We start from the raw sequence: 27,251 nt of genomic DNA, 5'->3' as shown, positions 1-27,251 counted from the left end.
GGACTTAAGGTCCACCGTGGAAAAGACCTTGTACTGTGCAATCAGATTGACCATGTCGGATATGCGGGGGAGAGGGTACGCATCCAGCTGCGTGTACCTATTGATGGTTTGACTATAGTCTACGACCATCCTCTGCTCCTCCCCGGTCTTTACAACTACCACCTGAGCTCTCCAGGGACTATTGCTGGCCTGAATTATGCCTTCCCTCAGCAGCCGCTGGACTTCTGACCGGATAAAAGATCGGTCCTGGGCGCTGTACCGTCTGCTCCGAGTGGCGGCTGGTTTGCAATCCGGGGTGAGGTTCGCGAACAGGGAAGGCGGATCGACCTTGAGGGTTGCGAGGCTGCAGATAGTGAGTGGGGGTATAGGGCCGCCGAATTTAAACGTTAAGCTCTGGAGATTAAGCACTGAAAATCCAATCCCAGGAGTGTGGCAGCGCAGAGGTGGGGAAGGACGTACAGCCGGTAGTTTTTGAACTCCCTCCCCTGCATCGTGAGGTTTGCGATGCAGAGCCCTTTTATCTCTACCGAATGGGACCCCGCCACCAGAAATTTTTTTTGATTACTCGGGTGGATCGGAAGGGAACAGCGTCTTGTCGTATCGGGATGTATAAAACTCTCCATTCTCCCAGAGTCGATCAGGCAGGGCGTCTCGTACCCGTTTACGAATATCGTTGTTGATGCCGCCTGGAGCGTTCGGGGCCGTGACTGGTCCAGGGTCACTGAAGCCAGTCGTAAGGGGGTCCACGGTGCCCAACGGGCTGCCGCGTGGTCGGGGGCGTAGGCGCGGGCGTTCTGTGACGCCACATCGAACGAGGCCACGAGGGCCCGTGCCTCTTTGAGGCCTAGTGTGTCCCTTTCAAGCAATCGCTGGCGAATTTGGGAAGAAAGCATACCTGCCACGAATGCACTCGGACCAGCAGCTCTGTGTGTTAATTCGTCGCAACCAGTGGGCAGTTGCAATTTCTCCCCAGTATCAACAGTGCACTGTAGAATTCGTCCAGCGATTTCCCCGGGGATCTGCCATCTCGTCGCGAGCTGGTGGTGTGCGTAGACCTGGTTGATGGGCCGAACGTAGATTCCAATCAGCATCGCGATCGCTGTTGGGAAATCTTCCGCATCCTCTATAAGCGTGTAGATATCAGGGCTCATCCTGGCATGCAGGACCTGGATTTTCTGTTCATCTATAGGTATGCCGGGGGCCGTTCAGAGGTATCCCTGGAAACACGCTAACCAATGTTTAAAAGTGGCCGCTACGTTTGCCGCGTGGGGGCTGATTCACAGACACTCTGGAATGATTCGGAGCTCCATGTCCTTAAAAGTTTGCGTAATAAATTGTAGCACAATCAATCACTCACGAGACGAGATGAGATGGAGTCGAACGATGGCTTTATTACACAGACTTGTTCCCTAGCAGCACAGTTACAGAATGCGGCTGCTGGGAGAACCCGGGCTCTTATACTCCGCCTTGCTGGGTGGAGCCAGCAGGCAGCCTGATCCAATCGGGATCCAGTGTCTATCTACCAATAGCCTCTTGGCATCCCAGGGTATCTTAATACCCCTAATACATACCACCACAGGGGCAACACAGGTGGAGAAGGTAGTCAAGAAGGCATACGGCATGCTTGCCTTCATTGGCCGGGGCATTGAGTATAAGAATTGGCAAGTCATGTTGCAGCTGTATAGAACCTTAGTTAGGGCACACTTGGAGTATAGTGTTCAATTCTGGTTGCCACACTACCAGAAGGATGTGGAGGCTTTAGAGAGGGTGCAGAAGAGATTTACCAGGATGTTGCCTGGTATGGAGGGCATTAGCTATGAGGAGCGGTTGAATAAACTTGGTTTGTTCTCACTGGAACGACAGAGGTTGAGGGGCGACCTGATAGAGGTCTACAAAATTATGTGGGGCATAGACAGAGTGGATACTCAGAGGCTTTTCCCCAGGGTAAAGGGGTCAATTACTAGGGGGCATAGATTTAAGGTGCAAGGGGCAAGGTTCAGAGGAGATGTACGAGGCAAGTTTTTTACACAGAGGGTTGTGGGTGCCTGGAACTCGCTGTCGGAGGAGGTGGTGGAAGCAGGGACGATAGTGACATTTAAGGGGCATCTGGACAAATATATGAATAGAATGGGAATAGAGGGATACGGACCCAGGACGTGTAGACGATTTTTGTTTAGACGGGCAGCATGGTCGGCACGGGGTTGGAGGGCCGAAGGGCCTGTTCCTGTGCTGTACTTTTCTTTGTTCTTTGACTTATTTGCCTTTTCTTGTTGAATCTTAAGTTGGCCAAAAGCTAATCACCTTTACTTTGTAACTCATATTTTTGCAAGCTTGCGTGTGCATGTATCTTAACCTGGGTGAATTTTTAGCGCAATAAAAATGAACCACCTACTCGTTTAAACTCAAGGAAATCTGCCTGACTGAGTTCTTTGCAATCAGCACATATGCAATTTAGTACACGCACTGAATTGGCACGCCCTTTCAAATATGATTTTAAAAACCTGTTTTGATGAACGGAGGTGTGAGAAAACGAGAAGGAGTCCTTCCAACCTCCCTCACTTGGTTGCAACACTGCTTTTTAAAAATAAATTTAGAGTACCCAATAATTTTTTTCCAATTAAGGGGCAACTTATCATCGCCAATCCACCTAACCTGCACATCTTTGGGTATTGAGGGTGAAACCCATGCAGACACGGGGAGAATGTGCAAACTCCACACAGACAGTGACCCAGGGCAGGGATTCGAACCCGGGTCCTCAATGCCGCAGTCCCAGTGCTAACCACTGCGCCATATGCCGCCCTGCAACACTGCTTTTTATTCACATCAACTAATTCTATCAGAACCTTTTTGCAAAATGGTTGGGGGGGCGGGGTTTTTCCGTGTGACCCAGAGGCGTGTTTCTCGGCAGCGGGAGCCTGCCTCCTGTTGGCCGGCAGCGGGATCTTCTAGCCCTGCTGTTGTCAATGGGATTTCCCATTGAAATCCTCCGCATCCTCTATCAGCGTGTAGATATCAGGGCTCGGGGGGGGGGGGGGGGGGGGGGGGGGGCACGGGGGTGGGTGGGCGGCGCGGCGGGGGAGTGGCGGGGGGGTGGTGAAGGTGGCGTTCACCATCGGAGGGATCAGAAGACCCAGCTGGCAACAACGGCTGGAAACATTTGGTGCGGGAAAGCGAATTAATTCACTTTGTGATGAATGCAGAAAAAGATTTGCCAATAAAAGTACAGGGGATTTGACAGTCGCTGAGCAGAATTCAGGATATACACTATATTGTCAAACCTTAAATACCAGTTCTTTCCAGCCATAATTCCACTGGGGAATTGTATTAATTAAAATGACATTGTAAGGTGAAATGAATGAAGACATAATTAAAATTTCACTAATTAAAGATAAGCTGTATGCGTCAGCCCAGGGTTCAGCAGGCACATTCTTGCCTGCAAACTAGAAGGTCATGACGAGAATCACAGTGCAGAAGGAGGCCATTCAGTCCATCAAATCTGTACCAACCCTCTTAAAAAGCACCCTGCCCAGGCCCTCTTCACCACCCTATCCCTGCAACCTAGCCGACACACTTTTGGACACTAAGGGACAATTTTAAAATGGCCAATCCACCTAATCTGCACATCTTTGGAATGTGGGAGGAAACCAGAGCACCCGGAGGAAACCCATGCAGACACAGGGAGAACATGTAAATTCCACACAATCACACGAGGTTGGAATCGAACCCGTTTCCCTAGCGCTGTGAGGCAGCAGTGCTAACCACTGTGCCACATGCTGCCCTTTCCCATATGGGTCCACTTCTAGTGTAGTCAAGCATGTCAGAGTTTGCAGACAGGTCAAAATAGACAAAGAAGGAAGGTTTGCCTTTGTTGCAGTCAATGTCGGAAAGAAGGGTTCCATTTCATAGGCCACTGGCATCAATATTGGGACAAAAAGGGTCAGTACCATTGGGACAGTCTCCACCCAAACCGATCTGGGACCAGTGTCTTAGCGGAGGGATAAGCAGGGTGGTCACAAGGACTTTAAACTAGCAAATGGGGGGAGGGGAAGGCCTCAGGGAATTCAATACAGTTCAAAAAACAAGTAGCAGGGCACAGAGTAAAGAAATAGTCAGGAACCCAACTTCAGGAACTGCAGCTAATGGCAAAACTACAGGAGGTAGATTGGTTGAACCAAAACTGAAAAGTAATAAACAAGCAAATAAAACATCAGTGCTGAGGGTCAGGTCAGAGGGTATAGCCCAATTAAGAGTTTTATATACAATTGCATAGAGTGTAAGGAATAACCTAGACGAGCTACGGATGCAAATTGAAGATTATGATGCAGTAGCTGTTACGGAGACAAGGCTGCTGGGTGGTCGGGACTGGGAATATGCCTAGTTATAAAGTTTACAAGAGGGACAGGAAAGATGGCAGAGGGCGTGAAATATCCTTGCTGATTAGACATATGATCATCTAAATGGTGAGAGAGGATAGAATGAGGGGAAAGCATCTAATGGAGACCATGGGCTGGATTCACCGTTTCTGTGGCTATGTGCCGGCTCGAATGGAGAATCCGTGGGTGTTTCACAACAGGAAAATTGGGGCCGACCCCTCACCGATTCCGTTACCGGTGAGGGGCTAGCACCGGCGGCGAGTGAAACTCCCCCGGTTTTGCTTTCACATTTGACTCAGACAGAGAACAGAAGTTTTTTGGCCTGCCTCTCTATCTTCATTTTAAAAGCTGTTTCCAGACTGCTTGGTAATTTAAAAGAGATAATTGCTTTCTGGAAGGAATTCAAACCTGCTGTTTGGAAAGGGGAACAGAGTATCAATAACAACAGTCTTATACCAGTGAGAATGCCGTGTGCTGGGCCACACCTTTGAAAAGGGGTTTCTGGTTTTACTTGGAATTTGTTAATGAATCGGAACAGTTAAGGGGGAATTCATTAAGGGTTATACAGAGATTACTGTAGCTGTGTGGGGTCTTTATGTTTGTCATTGATAAAATTCCTTGCTGTGTGTATTTATACAAATGTTAACTAAATTCTTAGAATAAAGCTTGTTTTTGTTTTGATTAAAAGCACCTAAGACTTCCGTTGAATAACCCCTGAAAGGCTCTTGTGCTCATCCCAGCCAATTTCAACAAACAGTTATAGGTCAGGTGAACTCCATAATATTTGGAGTTTTTTAAACCCGGGCCCAAAACCATTGGGCGAAGCAGCCATGCACCAGGAATTCCTGGAATGTATCCAGGATAATTTCCTGCAGTGAATTTCTGGAATGTGTCCAGGATAGTTTCCTGCAGCAATGCGTTCTAGATAAAACAAGGGGACAGGCAATATTTGATTTAGTTCGAGTAATGAGCAAAATTTAATTTGTAACCTAACCGTGCACGAACATTTATCCAATAGTGATCACAACATGGTTAAATTCAGTGTAGAATTTGAAAGAGAAAAGCACGATTCAGATACTAGAATTTTAGACTTGGCTAAGGCTGTCTATAATGGGATGAGACACGGTAAACTGGGGAGTTCTGTAAATGGGTCCAATGACTTCAGGTCAATGGGGAGTATTTAAAGAAACATTTAACAAGATACAGATCGGGTATACATCCCAGAGAGGAAAAGGCTCCACTTCACAAAAAAAAAGCCATGGACAACTAAAGAGGTTCGGGACAGCATAAAACTAAAAGAAAGGGCTTGCAAAAATGCAAAACACAGCACAGATCTGGACGAATGGGATAGATACAATGACTATCAAAGGGTCACAAAGCAGCTTATTAGAGCTATTATTGGGGATAATGAAAGGAAACTTGCAAGGGGCATCAAAATCAATAAGAAGACATTTTATCGTTATGCAAAGGGAAGCAGGTGGTCAGGAGCAATGTAGGCCCACTAAAAGCTGAACATTGAGATATTTATCAGTATTTACAGTTGAAAAGGAGGATAACTTGACGGAAGTTAATAAACGATTGAGGACAGGGACTTAATACAATTAACGTAAGTACAGCATCAGTAACTAGGAAGTTAATGGAACTAAAGAGTGACAAACCTGACAGTTTCTACCCGAGGGTGTTAAAGGAACTAGGGGAGCACATTGTTGATGCTCTAGCTATAATCTTCCAGAATTCCCCAGATTCAGGTGTAATCCCTGGATTGGAAAATTGCACATGTCATTCCACTTCTTAAAAAGGGTGAAAGGGGGAAAACAGGGAATAGCTGGAGCCTATAATCAGGGATGGGATAACCGTACACCTTGAAAGATTTTGGTCGATAAGGGAGAGCCAGCATGGATTCCTGAACGGAAGGTCATGCCTGACTAATCTTCTTGATATTTTTGAAGAGGTGACTAAGGTAGCGGACAGGGGAATGTCTATGGATGTTTTTTACATGTCTTCCAGAAGACATTTGAATAAGTCCCACATAAGGGACTGTAAACTAAGATGGAAGCCTGCGAAGTTGAGGGCAAATTATTGACATGGTTAGGAAACTGGTTGAATGGCAGGTGACAGGGAGTGGGGATAATGGGAAATTACTCTAATTGGCAGGAGGTGACTAGTGGTGTACCACAGGGGCCTGTGTTGGGACCTCAATTATTCACATTATTCATTAATGACTTGGATGATGGCATCGAAAGTCATATATCCAGATTTGTTGATGATACAAAGCTGGGCTGCATTGTAGACAGTCTAGATGATAGTATAAAATTGCCAGGTGATATTGACAGACTGGGTGAATGGATAAAATTGTGGCAGATAGAACTCAATGTGAGCAAGTGTGAGGTTATCTATTTTAGACCCAAAAAGGATAGAGCAGAGTATTTTCTAAATGGAAAGAGGTTAGGTGCAGTGGATGTCCAAAGAGACTTGGAGGTTCAGGTGCATTGATCCTTAAAATGCCAGGAACAAGTGCAGAAAATAATCAAAAAGGCTAATGGAATGCTAGCCTTTATATCCAGAGGATTGGAGTATAAAGACACAAGGGTTATACTGCAGCTATACTAAATCCTAGTTAGACCCCACTTGGTAGTCACTGTGAGCAGTACTGGGCACCACATCATAAGAATGATATATTGACTGCAGGGTAAATTAATAATAATAGCTTATTGGCACAAGTAGGCTTCAATTAAGTTACTGTGAAAAGCCCCTAGTCACCACACTCTGGCGCCTGTTCGGGGAGACTGGTACAGGAATTGAACCATGCTGCTGGCCTGCCTTGGTCTGCTTTCAAAGCCAGCGATTTAGCCCAGTGTGCTAAACCAGCCCCTGATATATTCAGAAATATCTGAAAAAACATTACAAACATTTCAAAATAGCCATCACACAAAGAGCAATAATACTCAGGTTTCTACATACATCAAGTTTCACTCTGAGATGCTTCAGCACACTGATACATGTAATATTCACCGTATACATTCAATGCAATTTATGACTTTGATAAGAACAATTGTGGTACTGTGGTTGCTCTCATTTTATCATGGGATACACTTTCCAAATATACAATCACATTATTGTTTTCTTAGGCGGATTCCAGCAAGTACTGAATCTGGGTGATTTTAAAAAAAACTTATTCCTCTGCTTTACAATGGAAAAGAATCAGAGGAGAAAAAGCTAAAAGTAAAAAATGTTTAAAATGATATTCAAAACCTTTTCTTAGAAAAGCGAAAGGTGAAGGAAGCAAGAAGGAAATATGGGATCATTCTGAAAGCTTGAACAGAATTGTGTTCTCTGTAATGAAAATATCAAAATGGGCAGCACAGTCGCATGGTGGGTAGCACTGTTGCTTCACAGCGCCAGGGTCCAGATTCGATTCCCGGCTTGGGTCACTGTCTGTGCGGAGTCTGCACGTTCTCCCTGTGTCTGCGTGGGTTTCCTCCAGGCGGTCCGGTTTCCTCCCACAAGTCCCGAACGACGTGCTTGTTAGGTGAATTGGATATTCTGAATTCTCCCTCTGTGTACCCGAACAGGCGCTGGAATGTGGCGACTTGGAGCTTTTCATAGTAACATCATTGCAGTGTAAATGTAAGCCTACTTGTGACAATAAAGATTATTATTATGGTTGCAATCACTGAATTGAAGCATCTGGGAGTGCACCTTGATCCCTGGACAAAACGTGAATTTCATTGCACTTTCCTGTTGTGTGAACTTGAATTGTTTTGCATTGTCCCTTTCAGCGAATAATAACCTAATAATAATCTTTATTATGGTCACAAGTAGGCTTACGTTAACACTGTAGTGAAGTTACTGTGAAAATTCCCTCGTCGCAGCTATTTTATGCATAAAGTATATTTTTGCAAAATAAAACAGTCCCCCCCCCCCAAGCACATTAAAGTTGCTCCGAGGGGTCAGCCCTGGTCATTTTGCTGTAACGAAGCAGGTAGACGCTTCACACTTGTCTTGGGAGAGGCGTCCGGAGCTTCTGGGTGAAGTTGACGGTAAAAAAAAAAGGGATCGCTCCAGTGCTGAAGAAATGCAATCAGCTGATTTTGACACGTGTTGTCACATCGGGCTTTTTTTCCCGAAAAGCAAACGTCGAGGCGAAACTTTGTCACGTCTGTCCCGGGTGAGATGCAGGAATCCGGCAGGCAGCCGCTTCTGGGTTGACAGATCACCCCCCCCCCCCCAACCAGCCCAAACAGTCCCACGTCCTTCTGCAATAGTGGGGCTGGGCTGATTCGAGAGCAAGGCAGCGTCGCTGGCGCAGAAGGCAGCTGGTGGAGATGGCAAGCAAGCTGGTTGTGTTGGCGATAGTGAGCGTGTTGCTGGGGTACTATGTGTACACCCCAATCCCGGAGGCTGTGGAGGAGAGGTGGAAGTTGATGCTGGTGGATGCTGCTTTTCGAAGTTTGGAACACCTGGTACGTGCAAGGTCCCCCCACCCCCAGCAGTAGATACAATCACCCTTATGTGTGTGTGTGTAAACAGTGAATGTCTGCCTCTATCATACCTCCTCTCCCCTCCCCTGCGCTGCATGTAATAACCGCCTGTGATCTCCGAAACCAGATTTACTCCTGTCTCGAAATAACAAATGCGTGGTGTGGGGGTGAGACATTGCCATTCAAAGTGTTAGAGTAAAACCAGCCAGATTGCAAAGATTTTTATTTATTTATTACCAGTTTTACAATTCCTGCAGGGGATGTCCCCAGAACCAACCTTAACTGTTGACTTCTTCCAAAGCAGCAATGTACTATTTCTCTTGAAGACGATTGTTATTTATTTGTAATTGGTGTAAAACACCGAGGAATTTGTACTGGTGGCGCTGTGTTATGTTTTTGCTAAGTTGAATCGATCATCATTTATATATGTTCCCCAGGCCAGCTCAGAGATTAAGGTTCAGAATGTACTTCCTTGAGGATTGCTGGACTGCGACTGCATAAATCCCAGCCGCAGTCTTCGGGGATGCAGTATTCCCGTTTTCAATGGGGGCTCCATTAGAGTGGGGCAGAGGGAGGTGTCCAGATGTGTCACAAACCTCCCCAAGGATGGCTGGTGCCACCTGCTGCACTTTCTCCTGACGTAACTGCAGCAAAGATTATGGGCGGCAGGGTGGCACAGTGGTTAGCACTGTTGCTTCACAGCGCCAGGGCCCCGGGTTTGATTCCCGGCTTGGGTCACTGTCTGTGCGGAGTCTGCACGTTCTCCCCGTGTGTGCGTGGGTTTCCTCCGGGTGCTCCAGTTTCCTCCCACAAGTCCCGAAAGATGTGCTTGTTAGGTGAATTGGACATTCTCAATTCTCCCTCAGTATACCCGAACCGGCGCTGGAGTGTGGCAACTCGTGGATTTTCACAGTAACTTAATTGCAGTGTTAATGTAAGCCTCCTTGTGACAATAATAAAGATTATAATTTATAATAATTAGATTATTATAAATTGCGGGATCTGCTCAGGAGCTGGAGACTTCCACACAGACCTGCCCAGAGTTGACAGGCAGGTGACTTTTGCAAAGCATGAGAGCAATGCAAAATAGAAAAAAAGAATCCTCCATCAACCTCCCTCCTCCCCCTCTCTCCCTCCCTCCCTCCTCCCCTTCCATCATTTTTGCCGCTTTCCTCCTGTCTCATGTTCAAGTTGGTTTGCAACGCGTGCCAGCCAAGAGGTTCTCGGTGCAGGTTCCAGCTGTGATGTTATTCAAACACAAATTGTGCTGGAAAAGCTCAGCACGTCTGGCAGCGCGGGGGAGGCGAGAAAGAGTCGCGTTGACCTCGGAATTTCTCCCCCAACACAGACGCTGCCACACCCGCTGGGTTTACCCAACATTTTCTGTTTTTGTTTCAGCGTTCCAGCATTGTATTTTTTGTTTGTTTTAGACGCTCAGTCAGCCGGAGTCTATTAGACGCTCAGTCAGCCGGAGTCTATTAGATGCTCAGTCAGCCGGAGCCGCCCCACTCCAGGGACATACATAGAAAACTCAAGGCTGACCGTCTCAGTGTGGTGCTGACGGACTGATACATGGTCAGAAGGGCCATCTTAGGGATGACACCTGAGAAAGAAGGCATTCTCAGGTAATGTTAAAGGTCACATGAACACTAAATGAATGGAAGTGAAGCAGGAGAGTTATTCCGGGTGAGCTGGTCAATATTTATCACTCAAGCAATATCACCAAAAAAAACCCAGATCGGGTCGTTATCCCATCATGGAATCATAGAATTTACAGTGCAGTAGGAGGCCATTCGGCCCATCGTGTCTGCACCGGTCCTTGGAAAGAGCACCAGACTTAAGCCCATACCTCCACCCTATCCCCGTAACGCAGTAACCCCACCTAAACTTTTTGGACACTAAGGGCAATTTATCATGGCCAATCCACCTAACCTGCACATCTTTAGACTGTGGGAGGAAACCGGACCACCCGGAGGAAACCCACGTAGACACTGGGAGAACGTGCAGACTCCACACAGACATTGACCCAAGCCGGGAATCGAACCTGGGATCCTGGAGCTGTGAAGCAACTGTGCTAAGCACTGTGCTACCGTGCTGCCCTCGTTGTCTGTGGGATCTTGCTGTGCTCAAATTGATTGCTGTGTTTCCTACATTGCAACGGCCACTATCAAAATCCTGGGGGTTACTGTTGAAAAGAAACCGAACTGGACCCACCATCTAAATGCTGAGACTACAGGGGCAGGTCAGAGGCTGAGACTCTTGTAGTGAGTAACTCACCCCATTCACCACTTTAAACATTCACTCCCTCTCCCACTGACGCAACACATCTGCAGTGTGTAACATCTGCAAAATGCACTGCAGCAACTCACCAAGGTTCCCTCAACAACATCTTCCAAACCCATGACTTCTAGCAGCTGGAAGGGTAGCATGGTAGCACAGTGGTTAGCATTGTTGCTTCACAGCTCCAGTGTCCCAGGTTCGATTCCCGGCTTGGGTCACTGTCTGTGTGGAGCCTGCTCGTTCTCCCCGTGTCTGCGTGGGTTTCTTCCGGGTGCTCCGGTTTCCTCCCACAGTCCAAAGATGTCCAGGTTAGGTGAATTAGCCATGATAAATTGCCCTTAATGTCCCCCCTAAAAAGGTTAGGTGGGATTACTTGGTTACGGGGATAGGGTGGAGGCATAGGCTTAGGGAGGGTGCTCGTTTCAAGGGCCGGTGCAGACTCGATGGGCCAAATGACCTCCTTCTGCACTGTGTGATTGAGGTTAGGAAAGATGAGAGGAGGCTTGACTGTAGCATGAACATATGCACGGCCAGCTTGAGAAAAATGGCCTATTTCTGTGCCCGATATCTTATGTGATCCAATTACCCTAAACTAGCCCAGTCTTTGCTTTTAAATTGCAGTTTTCCATCATTATCAGTGCACACAATTCAACGGACACAGCAGAAACTGGAGTATTATCTTGCTGAACCTATACTTAATTTGATGACTAACCTCATCAATGTTGGAAGCCCACATCTCATGAAAGAATAAGAAAAAGACAAGACTACTGCAAACCACTCCTCACCAGCAACTGCATTGCCCCCTCCATAAACGTCAGTTCATCCAAAACACTCCATCAAGTGTAGTTCACCCATCATCCCTCTGTTCACTGTTTTACAAGATTGCCTCATTCTTTTGTTACGAGAACAATAGTTACATATATTTATATCACACCTTGGAGTTCCTAAGATGACTCAAAGTACTTCACAGAAACATTATGAACGATATATGACTCCACGCTACAGAAGGAAATATTAAGTCAGATGACCAAAAGTATAGTCGAGAAAAGAGGTTTTAAAGGAGCGTCTTTTCTTTAATATAAATTTAGAGTAAATTCTTTCTAATTGAGGGGCAATTTTAGTGTGGCTACTCCACCTACCCTGCACATCTTTGGGTTGTGGGGGTGAGACCCACGCGGACACGTGGAAAACGTGCAAACTCCACACGGACAGTGACCCGGAGCCGGGATCGAACCCGGGTCCTCAGTGCCGTGAGGCAGCAGTTGAAGGAGCGTCTTAAAGGGGGAACATGAGGCAGAGAAATCGGAGGTGTAGGGATGGAATTCCAGAGCTTTGGGCCCAGGCAGCTGAAGGCCCATCGGTCAACAGTGGAGCAACCAAGGTTCAACAGGCCAGAATTAGGGGGGATCGTGGAGGCTTGTGAGCTTGGAGGAGATAGGGAGGGATGGGACCATGCAGAGCTTTGAAAACAACAACGAGAATTTGAAAACTAAGGCATTGCTTTACTGAGAGCCAGTGTAGCTCAATGAGCACGACAGCAATGGTAGGACTGGCCGAGGGTGGGTTGAATTTGTGAAACGGACAGCGATTTAGGAGACCCCGTGTTTATAAAGGACAGAATGTTGGGAGCATGGATGCCCCATAAGCTCTCACTCTCCCCATCTCGGAAACCTGCTCCAGCCCTCCTGCTCTTTGGAGTTCCTGCATTCCTTTAATTCAGATCTCTTGTGCATCCCCAAGATCTGTATTCCCACCATTGGCAGCTACGTCTTTCACTGACTTGCACTAAACTCCAAAATCCCCAGTCTCCTTGTCTCTACCTTATTTCTACTTCACCCTCCTGCTTTAGACTCCTAACTAGCCGCCCCCAGTAACTTTACATGTGGCTCTGTGTCATTTTTTTAATATGATGCTGCTGTGCGGCACATGATGCTGCATTAATCTTTTTGTCCCTGTTTAACAATTGCCTGGCTGGGCACACAAGGCCACCTAGATTCAATCCATGTTCAGTGAAACCTTTCATATAATATTAGTGAAAGCAGTTCACTATTAATTACCTTTCGAACATTAGAAATGGTGCTGCCACTCCAGAGCACCAGAGCAGAGCTCCACTCTCTTCGCATTTGATATGCTAGTGATGCGCCATCGTAACACTGTAGAAATTAATTTGGCTTTGTTTCAAGGTGACTTTGGCAGCACTGTTATGTGGCTCAGCAGTACTGCTCTTGAGTCAGAAGGTCACAGGTTCAAACCTCACTCCAGAGACTGGGGTACATAATCTATGATGACATCGCTCATCCAACACCGGCAACAGTTTAACCAGCCGCTGTCCTCGCTATTGTTTGTCAGGCCCTGCCATGTACACGTTGTCAGCTTGATTTCCCGACAGAGGAAAAAGAATAGGGCTTGCAATTCTACAAGAGCCTTCCATAATCCCCGGGCCAAAACATTTTGCTGCAATGAAGCACTTTGAATTGTAGTTGCCGTGATTTTGTTTTTAAAATGTATGTGGAAAGCACCATCCAAATTCAAGTCATTTCCTTTGCAAAAAAAGCTGCAGTTACAGGCTGGTCCCACTGTGATACCTGTGGAGTGGAGTGTGTCCCACAAAGCTGAACAACAATAGGCTGCATTTATATATCACCTTTTACGAACACTGTGTGTGGTGATATGCATCACTGTAAATACACAAGGGGCTAATGTAAATACACTATGACTAAGTAAACACTCGAGGGAGCACCAGAGATGTCATGACATGCAGACATACAGCTAATGAACACATAGAATAGGACACGACCAATGGGCCGTGAAGACACCCAGAGGTGACACTACCACAAGGGGGCATTACACAACCCATATATAAGGACAGGGCACACATGTTCTGTCTTTTTCCACAGGCGACACTTAGAGAGTAGGGCAGGGGTAGATCAGAAGCATCACACCCACCACGTGGCTTAGAGCAGATTGGTTAGTTAGACTGAGTTACTAGAGCAAGATTAGCAGGAGAGTCGAACTCATAGAGAACTGTGCTAATGGTTCAATAAATCACATTGAACTTACTTCAAAGTGTGGAGTATCTTTTGGTCAAAGCTGCATCAAGTTGCAGCCTGTGTTATCCCAGAGTACATAACACAACAGGAGGGGGGATTTCATGGGTCCCTTCCCCGTGGGCACAAATCTGGTTATGGCCGGTAACTCTTGCGAGGGGGCCATAACGGGGTTTGCACCGGGGACATCTCCGAATGAGATCTTCAGCCCTCCACCTCGCTGGCGATATAATCGGGTTCATGCCCAATGAGGACGTGAACCTGGTTACCATCAATTTGCTTACATTTAAGTATGTCTAAACGCCAGAACACTGTATCTTCCGGGGATGTCCGATGTCGCTGCCGCTGTGGTGTCACGCCGCGGGACTAACTGCTGCTCTCCAGCAGTCAAGATGACCACATCAGGGGCACCGAGTCCAGTATAACCCCCGGGTGGTCAGAGACATGGCAAGGAAGAGCCTCGGCACTTCCACCTGGCAGTGCCATGGTGTGGGGCCTCCAGGGAACCCCATGGGGACGGAAGGGGCTTTCCACTATGTGGGAATGCCAGCGATGGTGGGGAGGGGGCACTGAAGCCCCGATACCAGCGATAGTGGTGTTGGGGGGGCCTTCGCTTTCACTTTGAGATTGGGGTGCCCCGATCTCTGTTGAGCTGGGCTTGCTGACTCCACGAGGCCCCGCCAGAGTGACGGCGCAGAACCCGGCCACCTGCGTTTTTTTTGACAAAGTATCAGAAGATCTGGAGAGAAAACCTGTCTGTTCTCTGGGGAGAAACATGGGATTTTCAGTCAGAACCTGACACTTTGCCACTTTCTGGGAAAATTCCGCCCCGGAATGTTTCAAGGTGCTTTACAGTGAATGGACAATCCTTTTTGAAGAGATGCTTTTTAAAATTAATTCAAGGGATGTGTATGTGACGCCAACATTCATTGCACTTGAGAAGGTGGTGGTGAGCTGCTTTCATGAGTCACTGCAGGTCATGTGGTGTAGGTATATCCACTGTGTTGTCAGGGAGGGACTGCCAGGATTTTGACGCAGTGACTGGGAAGGGACTGAAGGAACTGCGATGTATTTCCAAGTCAGGATGTTGGTGGTGTTCCCAGGAGACCTGGGCGGAGAGATGGCAGATGGAGTTTAATCCGGACAAATGTGAGGTAATGCATTTTGGAAGGTCTAATGCAGGTAGGGAATATACAGTGAGTGGTAGAACCCTCAAGAGTATTGACAGTCAGAGAGATCTAGGTGTACAGGTCCACAGGTCACTGAAAGGAGCAACACAGGTGGAGAAGGTGGTCAAGAAAGCATACGGCATGCTTGCCTTCATTGGCCGGGGCATTGAGTATAAACATTTGCAAGTCATGTTGCTGCTGCATAGAACCTTAGTTAGGCCAGACTTGGAGTATTGTGTTCAATTCTGGTCACCACACTAGCAGAAGGATGTGGAGGCTTTAGAGAGGGCGCAGAAGAGATTAACCAGGATGTTGCCTGGTATGGAGGGCATTAGCTATGCAGAGAGATTGAATAAACTTGGCTTGTTCTCACTGGAATGACAGAGGTTGAGGGGCGACCTGATAGAGGTCTACAAAATTATGGGGGGCATAGGCAGAGTGGATAGTCAGAGGCTTTTTCCCAGGGTAGAGGGATCAATTACTAGGGGACATAGGTTTAAGGTGCGAGGGGCAAGGTTTAGAGGAGATGTACAAGGTAAGTCTTTTACACAGAGGGTAGTGGGTGCCTGGAACTTGCTGCCGGAGGAGGTGGTGGAAGCAGGGACGATAGTGACATTTAAGGGGCATCTTGACAAATACATGAATCGGATGGGAATAGAGGGATATGGTCCCCGGAAGTGTAGAAGATTTTAGTTTAGACGGGCAGCATGGTCGGCACGGGCTTGGAGGGCCGAAGGCCTGGTCTTGTGCCGGACCTTTCTTTGTCCTTTGTATCTGCTACTTTTGTCCTCCTAACTGGCAGAGATTGCAGACTTGGAAGGTGCTGTCGAAGGATCTTTGGTGAGTTACTGCAGTGCATCTTGTCGATGGTACATACTGCTGCCACTGTGCATTGTTGGTGGAGAGAGTCAATGTTTAAGGTGGTGGATGGGCTGTCAATCAAGTGGGCTGCTTTGTCCTGGATGGTTTGAGCTTCTTGAGTGTTGTGAGGGCGGCACTCATGCAGGCAAACGGAGAGTGTTCCATTAAACCTCCGACACGTGCCTTGCAGATGGTGGGCAGGCTTTGGGGAGTCAGGAGGTGGATTATTCGCTGTAGAATTCATGGTCTTTAATCTGCTACTGTAGCCACAGTATTGATTTGGCTGTGCCAGTTAAGATTCTCGCGATTGCCTTCCCCAGGTTGTTGATCGTGCATCATTCAACAATAATAGTAGCTTTTCGCTACTTTTTCAGAGAGCTAGCACAGGCACAATGTGTCGAATGACCTCTTTCTGTGCAATATGAGTCTATGTGGGCAGTGCTGGCAAAGCGAACACTTGAACCATTGAGAGAAAAATGGTGAATCCCCCATACCATAGGCAGAAGTGGAACTGTAGTCGAAGGTTTGGAGAAACGGGCTCGAGTATTAGTCAGATTGAAATGGTCTAATGTCATCAGAAACACAATACCGAAAGTCTGCGCATGCGCGGGAGCGCAGCAGCTGCTGACGTCATCCCCGCGCATGCGCAGGGGAGGTCACTTCCGCGTCGGCCATGGCGGAGGCTATGGCCGAGGCGGAGGGAAAAGAGTGCCCCCACGGCACAGGCCCGACTGTGGATCGGTGGGCCCCGATCGCGGGCCAGGCCACCGTGGGGGCACCCCCCGGGGCCAGATCGCCCTGCGCCCACCCCCCAGGACCCCGGAGCCCGCCCGTGCCGCCAGTCCCGCCGGTAAGAGAGGTGGTTTAATTCCCGCCGGCGGGACTGGCATGACAGCAGCGGGACTTTGGCCCATCGCGGGCCGGGGGAGGCCCGCCGACCGGCGCGGAGCGATTCCCGCACCGGCCGAATCTCTGGCGCCGGAGAATTCGGTGGCCAGCGGGGGCGGGATTCACGCCGCCCCTCGGCGATTCTCCGACCCGGCGGAGGGTCGGAGAATTTCGCCCCAGGTCAGGGGAATTAATTCTTCAAATCTACTTCCTGTAGGACCAATGTACTTAAAACTTTGGCACTGGCAGAGATTCCCATCCTTCCTCTCTCTATTGGCAAATCCGCGTTTGCAGGGAAAGACAGAGTACATTCTAAATCCTCCGCCATTATGTCAAGTATAAAGAACGTCCAAGAACGCCCAAATCACTGAAGCGCTGCTCGAGCTCTGACCCTGGAAATTCTTTGCTGGGCTCCTAATGTTTTGGAAACGTAACATGAGGGGGCGGAACTCTCCACCTCGCCAGCCCCGCTTTCTGGCGCGGCGTGCCTCCGCTGGCAGCGGGATCCTCCATTCTGCCAGCTGGCTATTGGGGTTTCCCATTGTGGTCATCCCACGCCGTGGGGAAACCCGCGGATGTGGGTACGCTGCCGGCGAAGCGGAGGATCCGCTGACGGAGAATCCTGCAGGGGATCTTTTTACATCAAATTAATCAGGAAATCTGTTTAATGTCTCATCTGATAGACAGCACGCACCCCTGACAGTGCAGCACTCCTACTGGTGTAAGAGTATTGAAAGGGTTACTCAAATAGAGCAACAGTGCTCTAGCTGTACATTGTTCTTTATGTCCGTTTTAGATGAGCATTCTGTACTCAAAATGCATTCAAACCAGTCCTTGGAAAGCTGACCAATGACCGAGTCGCTTATGCACTGGTTTATAATTGAAAATTCTTAAGTTGTCTACTTCACTGCATTTTTGAGATTGAATCCCGTCCAATTTTATTTCTTATCTGAGCTTTAACAATTCAGCGTTACAACAAAATTCGGAGAGACGGCAATGTCATGGATAAATGGACATGACTTTCTGGTGCAAGAATTAGACACAAAAGGTATTCATAAGTCTGTAATCCAGTACTCACAGCTAAAAGTAGCACATCGCGTTGAGAACGGATGTAAACATTGTAATCTGATCAGTAGTTTTATGAAGAACTCTTCGATAGATTTTCCTTCTTTGCTGGAAGAGAAGAGACCAGGGGCGACATTCTCCGGAAACGGCGCGATGTCCGCGGACTGGCGCCCAAAACGGCGCCAATCAGACGGGCATCGCGCCGCCCCAAAAGTGCGGAATGCTCCGCATCTTTGGGGGCCGAGCCCCAACATTGAGGGGCTAGGCCGACGCCGGAGGAATTTCCGCCCCGCCAGATGGCGGAAACGGCCTTTGTTGCCCCGCCAGCTGGGGCGGAAATGACGTCTCCGGGCGGCGCATGCGCGGGAGCGTCAGCGGCCGCTGACAGTTTCCCACGCATGCGCAGTGGAGGGAGTCTCTTCCACCTCCGCCACGGTGGAGACCGTGGCGGAGGCGGAAGGGAAAGAGTGCCCCCACGGCAGGCCCGCCCGCGGATCGGTGGGCCCCGATCGCGGGCCAGGCCACCATGGGGGCAACTCCCGGGGCCAGATCGCCCCGCGCCCTCCCCAGGACCCCGGAGCCCGCCCGCGCCGCATTGTCCCGTCGGCAAGGTAGGTGGTTTAATTTACGCCGGCGGGACAGGCAATTTATCGGCGGGACTTCGGCCCATCCGGGCCGGAGAATCGAGCGGGGGGGCCCGCCAACCGGCGCGGCGCGATTCCCGCCCCCGCCAAATATCCGGTGCCGGAGACTTCGGCAACCGGCGGGGGCGGGACTCACGCCAGCCCCGGCGATTCTCTGACCCGGCGGGGGGTCGGAGAATGTCGCCCCAGATGTTGGTTTAAATTCCCCCAAAAAGGCATCACTTCGGTGTCTGTAATGAAGCTAGAAAAGATATAGCTGACTCGCTAACAGGACTTGTGTGTCTACTCCATGTTGAATCCATTGCGAATGCACTCTATATTTGCCACACATTTTCATTTTATATGAATTGGGGTGGCATGGTGGTTATCACTGTTGCCTCACAGCGCCAGGGACCCAGGTTCAAGTGCGGCCTTGGATGACTGTCTGTGTGGAGTTTGCACTTTCTTCCCATGTCTGCGTGGGTTTTCCCCGGCTGCTCCGGTTTCCTCCCACCGCCCCAGATGCGCAGGTCAGGTGGATCGGCCACGCTAACTTGCCCATAGTGTCCAAAGGTTAGGTGGGGTTATGGGGTTACAGAGATAAGGTGGGGAGTGGGCCTAGTTTGTGTGCTGGTGTAGACTTAATGGCCCAAATAGCCTCCTTCTGCACTGCAGGGATTCTCCAATTCTATGAATCGAAACAGTTTCAGCTTTGCATTATCGGAAGCATTTTCTCCTAACTCCCAATTTCGTCAGCTTTTTACTGGACGATAAAGTGAACAGTGATTCAAATGCTGGTCAGCTTTATTGCTTCTGGCCAGAGACAGTGGAGTTTAACTGGCAAGACCATGTTTATTGCCCATCGCTAGTTGTCCTTTGAGGTTGATGGTGGAACCATCTCCTTACAATTAAGTGTAGCTAAGTGTCAACTAAGTTGACGTGGGCCTGGAATCAATGAAAGGCCCAGACTGGGTAACTCAGCAGCTTACCCAGGGGATAGCAGTGAACCAGCGCAATTTTATAACATTCCAATAACGTCTTGGTCACTTTTACTGATCACAGCTTCTGATTTTCATGAACTTGAAATCAAATTTTCAAACAATAGCAGGATTTGAACTCGTGTTCTCTTTATTATTGTTACTGTAATGAATCGCCACACCACTATATCCTTCTTTCAAATAAAAGAGTCTTTCCCAGGTCAATATTGATAAAATGACTAAGTTTACTCTCAGCTCCCCAACTATAGGTTACATATTATCGTTGTTTGTGTAAGATTGAGATGAAATAGGCTGGAGGCCATCTCTTCAATCGAGTCGGGTGAATGTAAAATATCCCAGTTATATTTCAAAGATGAAGAGGGCCCTTCTCCCCAGTATCTAAAACAAATGATCTAGTCGTTATCGCATTGCTGTTTGCAGGGAGCTTGCTGGGGTCGTATGTTCTGAATAACAAAGCAAGGGAAGTTCCTTGCAGGGCTAGACTGTCAGCTTCTGACATTGTGCGAATGTCAGCATGAATCATTGCACACAGCCTGAGAACAAATTAAACTGTAAAGTTAATGAGCCCGTTCTTTCAGAGGGGTGCCTTCTAACACTGAACTAGTGCACTTTTAAGGTTTTAAAGGAGTTAGTTTAATCTATAAAGAACGCAATAAATGCGGACGGCACGGTGGCGGAGTGGTTAGCACTGCTGCCTCATGGCACCAAGGACCTGGGTTCGATCCCGGCCCCGGGTCACTGTCTGTGTAGAGTTTGCACACATTATCCCTGTGCAGGGTTGGTGAATTGGCCATGCTAAATTGCCCCTCAACTGGGGGAAAAATGTAACAAATAGGAGTAGGCCATACGGCCCATTGAGCTTGCTCTGCCATTGATTAAGTGGCTAATGTGCCACCTCGTGTCTGCATAGGTTTCCTCCGGGTGCTCCAGTTTCCTCCCACAGTCCAAAGATGTGCAGGTTAGGTGCAGTTTTCTACCTTATCTTTTCATCCCCAGTGTTCAAAAATCTATATCGACCCTGGATACATTCAATAATTGTAAAGATTCATGAGCATCTGAATGAAGCAATTTCTCCTCAACTCTGATCCAAAATGGCCAACCCCTCATTCTGAGATTATGACCCTTAGGCTATCACAACCAGAGGAAAAAGTATCTCAAAAAAGCTTTCTAAGAATTTTAGATTTATCATTGAGATCACCCCTCATTCTTCCAAATCCCAGAGAATGTAGGCCCATTCTGCTCAATTTCTCCTCAAAGGACAACCCATGCAGAAACCAATACAGTGGACCTTCATAGCATCTTCTCGAAAGCACACGTGTCCTTCCTTGAACAAGGAGACCCAAACCGTACACCGTAACTCAGGGATGATCTCACCAAAGCCCTACATAATCGCAACAAAACATCCTTAATTTTACACTCTGACCCTTCTGCAATAAAAGCCAATGCACCATTTGATGTCTTAATTGTATCTAAATGCATGTAGCATTCAAAACAAAAGAGGTGAACTGATAACGCAAATAGAAATTGATAAATATGTTCTGATTGCCATTACAGAGACATGGCAATAGGATGACGTGGATTGAGATCTGAATATTGAAGGGTTACGTGACATTCAGGGAGGACTGAGGTTAAGAAAAAGGTGGAGGGGTAGCTCTGTTGATTTCTACAGTGCAAAAGGAGGCCATTCGGCCAATCGAGTCTGCATCGACCCTCTGAAAGAGCATTCTACCTAGGTCCACTCCCCCACCCTATCCCGTAATTCAACACGGCCAATCCACCTAACCTGCATATCTTTGAACACGAAGGAGACATTTAGCATGGCCAATCCACCTAACCTGCACATCTTTCGACTGTGGGATGGAACTTGAGCACCTGGAGGAAACCCACACACACATGGGGAGAATGTATAAACTTCACGCAGTCACCTGAGGTCGGAATTGAGGCAGCTGAGGCAGCAATGCCGACCACTGTGCCACCATGTCGCCCCCGTAATTAATGATGGCATTGGGAGAATGTGCAGACTCCGCTCAGACAGTGACCCAAGCCAGGAATTGAAGCTGGGACCCTGGCGCTGTGAAACAACAGTGCTAACCACTGTGCAAATACATTAGAAGATTTACTAGACAAATACATAGAATGGGTGGGTTGTCTTAGGAGGAAAGATTGGACATGTTAGACTTGCATTCACTGGAGTTCAGAAGAGTAAGAGGTGACTTGATTGAAACTAATAAGGTCCTTATGGGTCTTGACAGGGTGGATGTGGTGAGGATGTGCAAACTCCACATGCAGAGTGATCCAGGGCCAGGATTCGAACCCGGGTCCTCAACGCCGCAGCCCCAGTGCTAACCCCTGTGCCACAGGCCGCCCCAGTTTGCAAGTTTAATGAGGGGAGGGTACACTGAGTAAAATAAGGAACTTAGGTTAATTTACAGTTATGTCATATACAACTCCCGGTAGATCTCGACCTGGCCTCCTCCCAGTCGGTGGCTTACTGGCCGTCCTTTCATACATTGCTAAATGGAGTTCCCCGGTCCCTCAGCACGGGGAGGTCGTACTCCGCGAGAACCACGGGGAAGAAAATCATTCCCATCTCGTAAGCGGTAGCACAGTGGTTGCCACTGTTGCCTCACAGCACAAGGGTCCCGGATTCGATTCCCGGCTTGGGTCACTGTCTGTGCGGAGTCGGCACGTTTTCCCTGTGTCTGTGTGGTTTCCTCCGGGTGCTCCGGTTTCCTTCCATAGTCCAAAGATGTACAGGTTAGGTGCATTGGCCGTGCTACATTTCCCCTTAGTGTCGAAAAAGGTTAGATGGGGTTACTGGGTTATGGGGACAGGGTGGATGTATGTACTTGGGTGGGATGCTCTTTCCAAGGGCCGGTGCGCACTCGATAGGCCGAATGTCCTCCTTCTGCACTGTAAATTCTATGATTCTATGATTGAAGATTATTATTATTAAGTCCCGTGCGGGATTGTTGCTAATTTGCACTGGAGACGCCAATAATGTTGCACTTTTTAACTGGATACTAATATGACCGTTATTAATGATGATATTGCTTTTCAGAGTCGCCAGGTATGAAATGATACCACCACAAGGTTTAGCCGGATATCGATCAAAGACCCAACAACCAGTTAGTTAGTTCAAGTACTTAACTTCAGGCACCCGGCTTTATGCAAAGGAACGAGGCCTTTGTTCGGATCTGGCGTGGCTGGGTCTGAAGTGACTTCGTTTCTGCTGGGCTCATCCGTCTGGTAGCGAGCATTGGTCTTGAACTTGCTTCTGGTCGTGGTGCTGCAATTGGTTTTGGGCACAAGCCGGGGCCAAAAGAGACTGAACACATGGCAGTGTCTCTTTTTATCCTTCGGGAGTTTCGCGCTCATTTGCGTGGTCCTTAGCTCTGGACCCAATAATTCGGCAGGCTTCGATTACTGCCTTTGATTTTAGCCAATAAAGGGGCGGGTGCCTTGATGGCTGGGCGTGTCCTGAGCGGTCATTGACCTTGGCTGTTTGGGCTTCCTGGGTGAAGGGAGTGGCGCTGATGAGTCTGGATCTGTATCTGATACCTGAATACAGGTCTTTTGTTCTGGGGAAATGGGCCATTAGAATGTAATTCGGCTGGAGTTTCGATCGTGTCTGGTTATCTCGTGGCAAATATTTACTTAAGCTCTGAGTTTGTCTGGATCCTGCATTGGCCATGTTTCTCGTGATTCTTTGCAAGTGGCCATGTTTCCCTTTGTAAATGGCCATCCCAGATGGCTACAGGATATACAGGCAGGAAGAAGGGAAAGCAGAATACGATTCAAATGGAGAGAGATTGCAGAACTCGGTGGTATGGGGGATCCTTGGGGGTGAGGGGAGGGGGGAGGATTTCTTCCTCGGAGGAAGGTGGCATTCTGTTCCATGTAGGGAAGAGCACCAATTCAACGATGCTTGCCGCTCCTCGGAAGTTTCAGGCCACTTTTTATCCACGCCTTTAACTTCGTTTTGTTGCTAACTTTTTGGTTGGTTCAATTGCTCTGTTTTATTACCTTTGTTCTCGAGTCGCCAGGTATCTTTATGATACCGCCACGAGGTTCAAGTCCAAGTAATGATCAATAACTCAATACACCGATTAGTAAGATTCAAATCAAAGGACATTTATTATACACTGTAATCGCTACTGATGCACAAATTCTATGTCTAAGCTACTTCTACAACTAACAGGCCTTTACTTAACTTCGGACTGGCCCACCAGGTCAGGGGAACAAATGGCCTTTCGTTCGGGTTCTGAGTCTGCGGGATTCGAAGTTGGTACGGATTGGTAGCTAGGAGCGCCTATCTCGTAGCGAGCGTTGACTTGAGACTTACTTCTTTCGGCGGTCACTGCACCGGTCATGGTCAAGGTTGGTTCGCGTTGCTGGGTGACCCGGGCAGGAAGAAGAGAGCGAGTTGAACTTGGGGGCTTAACTTTATAGTCCCCAGGGGCTTCCCGCCTTTCGGGGCGGACCCTGTACCTGGTTCTAGGTGATTGGACTTTGTTCCAATCGCTTGGTTCGATTTCTTCAATACTGGAGCGGTTCCCTGATCGATGGGCGGTCTTGAGGTGTCCGTTAACCTCTTTTGTGTTGGCTCCTGCTGGCGCCGGAGAGTCTGGCTTAGTTTTGTGTGTCCCAAATGTTGCTATTGTTCCCGGGGATTGCTCATTAGTATGTAGATGGCTGCTACATTATTATGCTGATGGTCGCTGGTATCGATGCTGTCTGGGCTTTTGCAGGGTTAAATACACAGCAAACCTACACCTGCTGGTTTCTGTCTGTGTTGGCTGACTTTCCCTTCAGCCTTTGCCGTTCGCCATTTTAAATCGAGAGTTGGCCAATTTAGGTGGCTACACTCCCTCCTTGTGATCCTAACGCGAAGCGTGAAGGATCACTTAACTGCGTTGTTTTCATTCCCTGACCCGGCGAGCACTTCTTTCATGGCCTCTACACTGACCATAACTATGCAAAAAATTTTTAACTGACAATTCTAAGGGGCGCTAAGTCAAACAGGGACATGCATTACAAAACATGAAAATGGGAACCTCTAACTATCCTTAGTACACTAAACTCACTTAAACATTTCATCACTCTAACTTCCTCAACCATACAAACACAATCATAGCAGTTTATACACATTTTCCTGGCTTGGCAGTCAAGCTCAGGATCATACAATTGCTCATGAACATTTCTTTGTTTACAACAAAAACGCAAACGAATGCTCTTTATTATAGATCTCGGGGGTCTGGGGTCTGGTCATATCCGAAAATAGGGGATCTGATCCTATATACCGGGGTTCGAGCGAGGTAGGCTCTCCTTCTCCATTTCCTCAGACGAATAGTCTGCACGATGCAGCAGAGTATTGCGGATACCAATAGGGATTCTATCAAGTAGGACAGGGAGTACCAGGTTATACACCTGTCACACCAAGATGGTGTGGTGTCGCTTGTGTCTGGGCTCTGGGTACTGTGGGGAAGTGAATCATTAACGGCTGGGGGGCTTGAGGTCATGGAGTCCGCGTTCTCGCGCAACCAAATGTCCATTATAACGATGAACCACGCGGAGGATGTCCTCATGGTTCTTCTTCTTTCACTTCTCTTCTCTTCTCTTCTCTTGTCCTGGAGCTTCTGGAGTTCTGTGGAAACAAGCATAATGTCTGTTACTATCTTGGTTTAACATCTTGTATGATAGCCTGTCTGTCCTTTAGTGCCAATTACTCCTTTTATAATTGGTCACTATGTGTGACTCCCTCATTTTTTTCCCCAAAAAACGAATTTTAGGACAAGACACATTTACAAATACTGAACCAGTGCGAGCCGTCTCGCAGACTGTGCGATTTACCATCCAAATGCCTGAGGATGTAAATAGCAGAGGGTTGGCAACCTAAGGGTTACCTGAAACAAAACAAAACGTTTTAAACTAAAAATTTCCAAAATGAGGTGCGTATGGGCCGCGACGGGTAAGAGTTGGATCGAGTCCCCGGGTAGGATGGCGACCAATGCCGTGTCTCCCCTACCTGAGCATAGCTGACCAGAGGGGGGGGTTCCCAGGCAGGGCGGGTCCCAAGCAGTTTCTCCACTGCCTGAGCAACCGACAAGAACGGGCAAGTCATCGTGGGGGGCTGCTGTATTGTTTCCTTCCTCGAGGCAGAAGAGCAGTTATGAACTCGCGTCTGGGACATTTACAAGTCTCTGGGGACAAACTAGTTCCTCTGAACTAGCGTCTGGCCAAACTAGTTTCTCTGACTGCCAGTGGGCGTCAGAGGGGTAGAGGGGTGGTGTCGTGGGGCCGTGAAATTTTTTTTTTTCCGGTCTGACATACAACATTTAACAAACACTACAAACAACATAAAACATGCTGCAGGTTCCATCAGAATACAGGACGTCGTAAATCACATTTGGGCTGGGGTGTAACTAGCATATGGAGGGAGTGCAGCGTGACCGAAGAAGAGAGGAAGGAGGAGCGAAACAAAAATGAAATGGCCTTGCTGAGGTAACGCTGCCATGAGAAGTGGCGGATAAGCGCTCACAGTTTGCATGGGGCAACTGGGACCTTGTAGCTGCTGTGGGTGGTGTTTTCTTTCATATCTGGGGGCTAGTCTAGCTGGTGGGGGTCTCCTGCAATCTCGGGCAAAGTGTCCTGACTGCCCACAGTTGTAACATGACCCCTGGGGCACATAAGGTGGAGCAGGCTCTCTGGTGCATTGTTCCCTTGGGTATGGTTCCCTGGGTGGGGGTCGGGGCTGTTGGTGTCTTTGCTGGTTCGGGGGGCATTTGTGGGCTGATTCCATTGTTGTTTCAGGGGGGGCTTGACATTCTCGTGCGTAATGTCCTAATTGTCCGCAATTGTAAAATTCCGGTGGTTTCTGTGGGGGGGCTGTTCCTTCCTTCGTTTACCCATGCGGGGTTCTGGTGCATTTTAACTGGATGCATGTCTGCCTGCTCTTCCTCGGGTTTCCTAACTGCGGGTTTGTTTTGTACAGACTGCTTCCAGGTGCGGGACAATATTTTTACTACACATTTTTCATTATGACCCTCCTCTGAGGGATCATAATTCGCGCACGCTTTCTGTCCTGTTTCTGTGGCATTGGAGATAAGGGTGCGGGTCCATTTGGCCATGTCGTCTGTGGACAAATGGGCGCGGTCTAAGTCTCCAAAGACTGCTGCAAAGTGGATCCACAGGCGTCCAGCGAACGCTGTGGGGTGCTCTGTTTTCTTTTGCCTGCATTTATTGAGGCCATCTACGGGGTCATCCCGGTTATACCCGATCGCATCCAGGATCACGGTATGCATTTCTGCAAGGGTGCCTCCTCCAACATTCTGTGGGTCGGGAAGGGCTGCTATGACTGAAGGGTCTCAACTTAAAACTGTGAGCTTTACGTGCTCTCGCTCATCCAGGCCGTACATGGTTGCCTGCTGATTTACTCTGGCAAAGAAATGGGGGTCTGAGGTGGG

The 27,251-nt window shown here is 48.3% G+C and overlaps 1 protein-coding gene across 1 annotated transcript in view; it reads left to right on the top strand.

Annotated features, from left to right (window-relative positions):
- Positions 1-8,513: 8,513 nt before the first annotated feature.
- aadac (arylacetamide deacetylase) overlaps positions 8,514-27,251 on the top strand; it is a 75,239-nt gene continuing 56,501 nt past the window's right edge. The window contains exon 1 of the mRNA XM_072473823.1: positions 8,514-8,836. Within this exon, the coding sequence (XP_072329924.1) occupies positions 8,699-8,836 (138 nt within the window). The 5' untranslated portion in view covers positions 8,514-8,698. The remainder of the gene's footprint in view (positions 8,837-27,251) is intronic.

The sequence above is a fragment of the Scyliorhinus torazame genome, chromosome 14, assembly GCF_047496885.1.
Source record: "Scyliorhinus torazame isolate Kashiwa2021f chromosome 14, sScyTor2.1, whole genome shotgun sequence".
NCBI lineage: Eukaryota > Metazoa > Chordata > Chondrichthyes > Carcharhiniformes > Scyliorhinidae > Scyliorhinus > Scyliorhinus torazame.
This window is presented reverse-complemented; position numbering and strand designations above follow the sequence as displayed.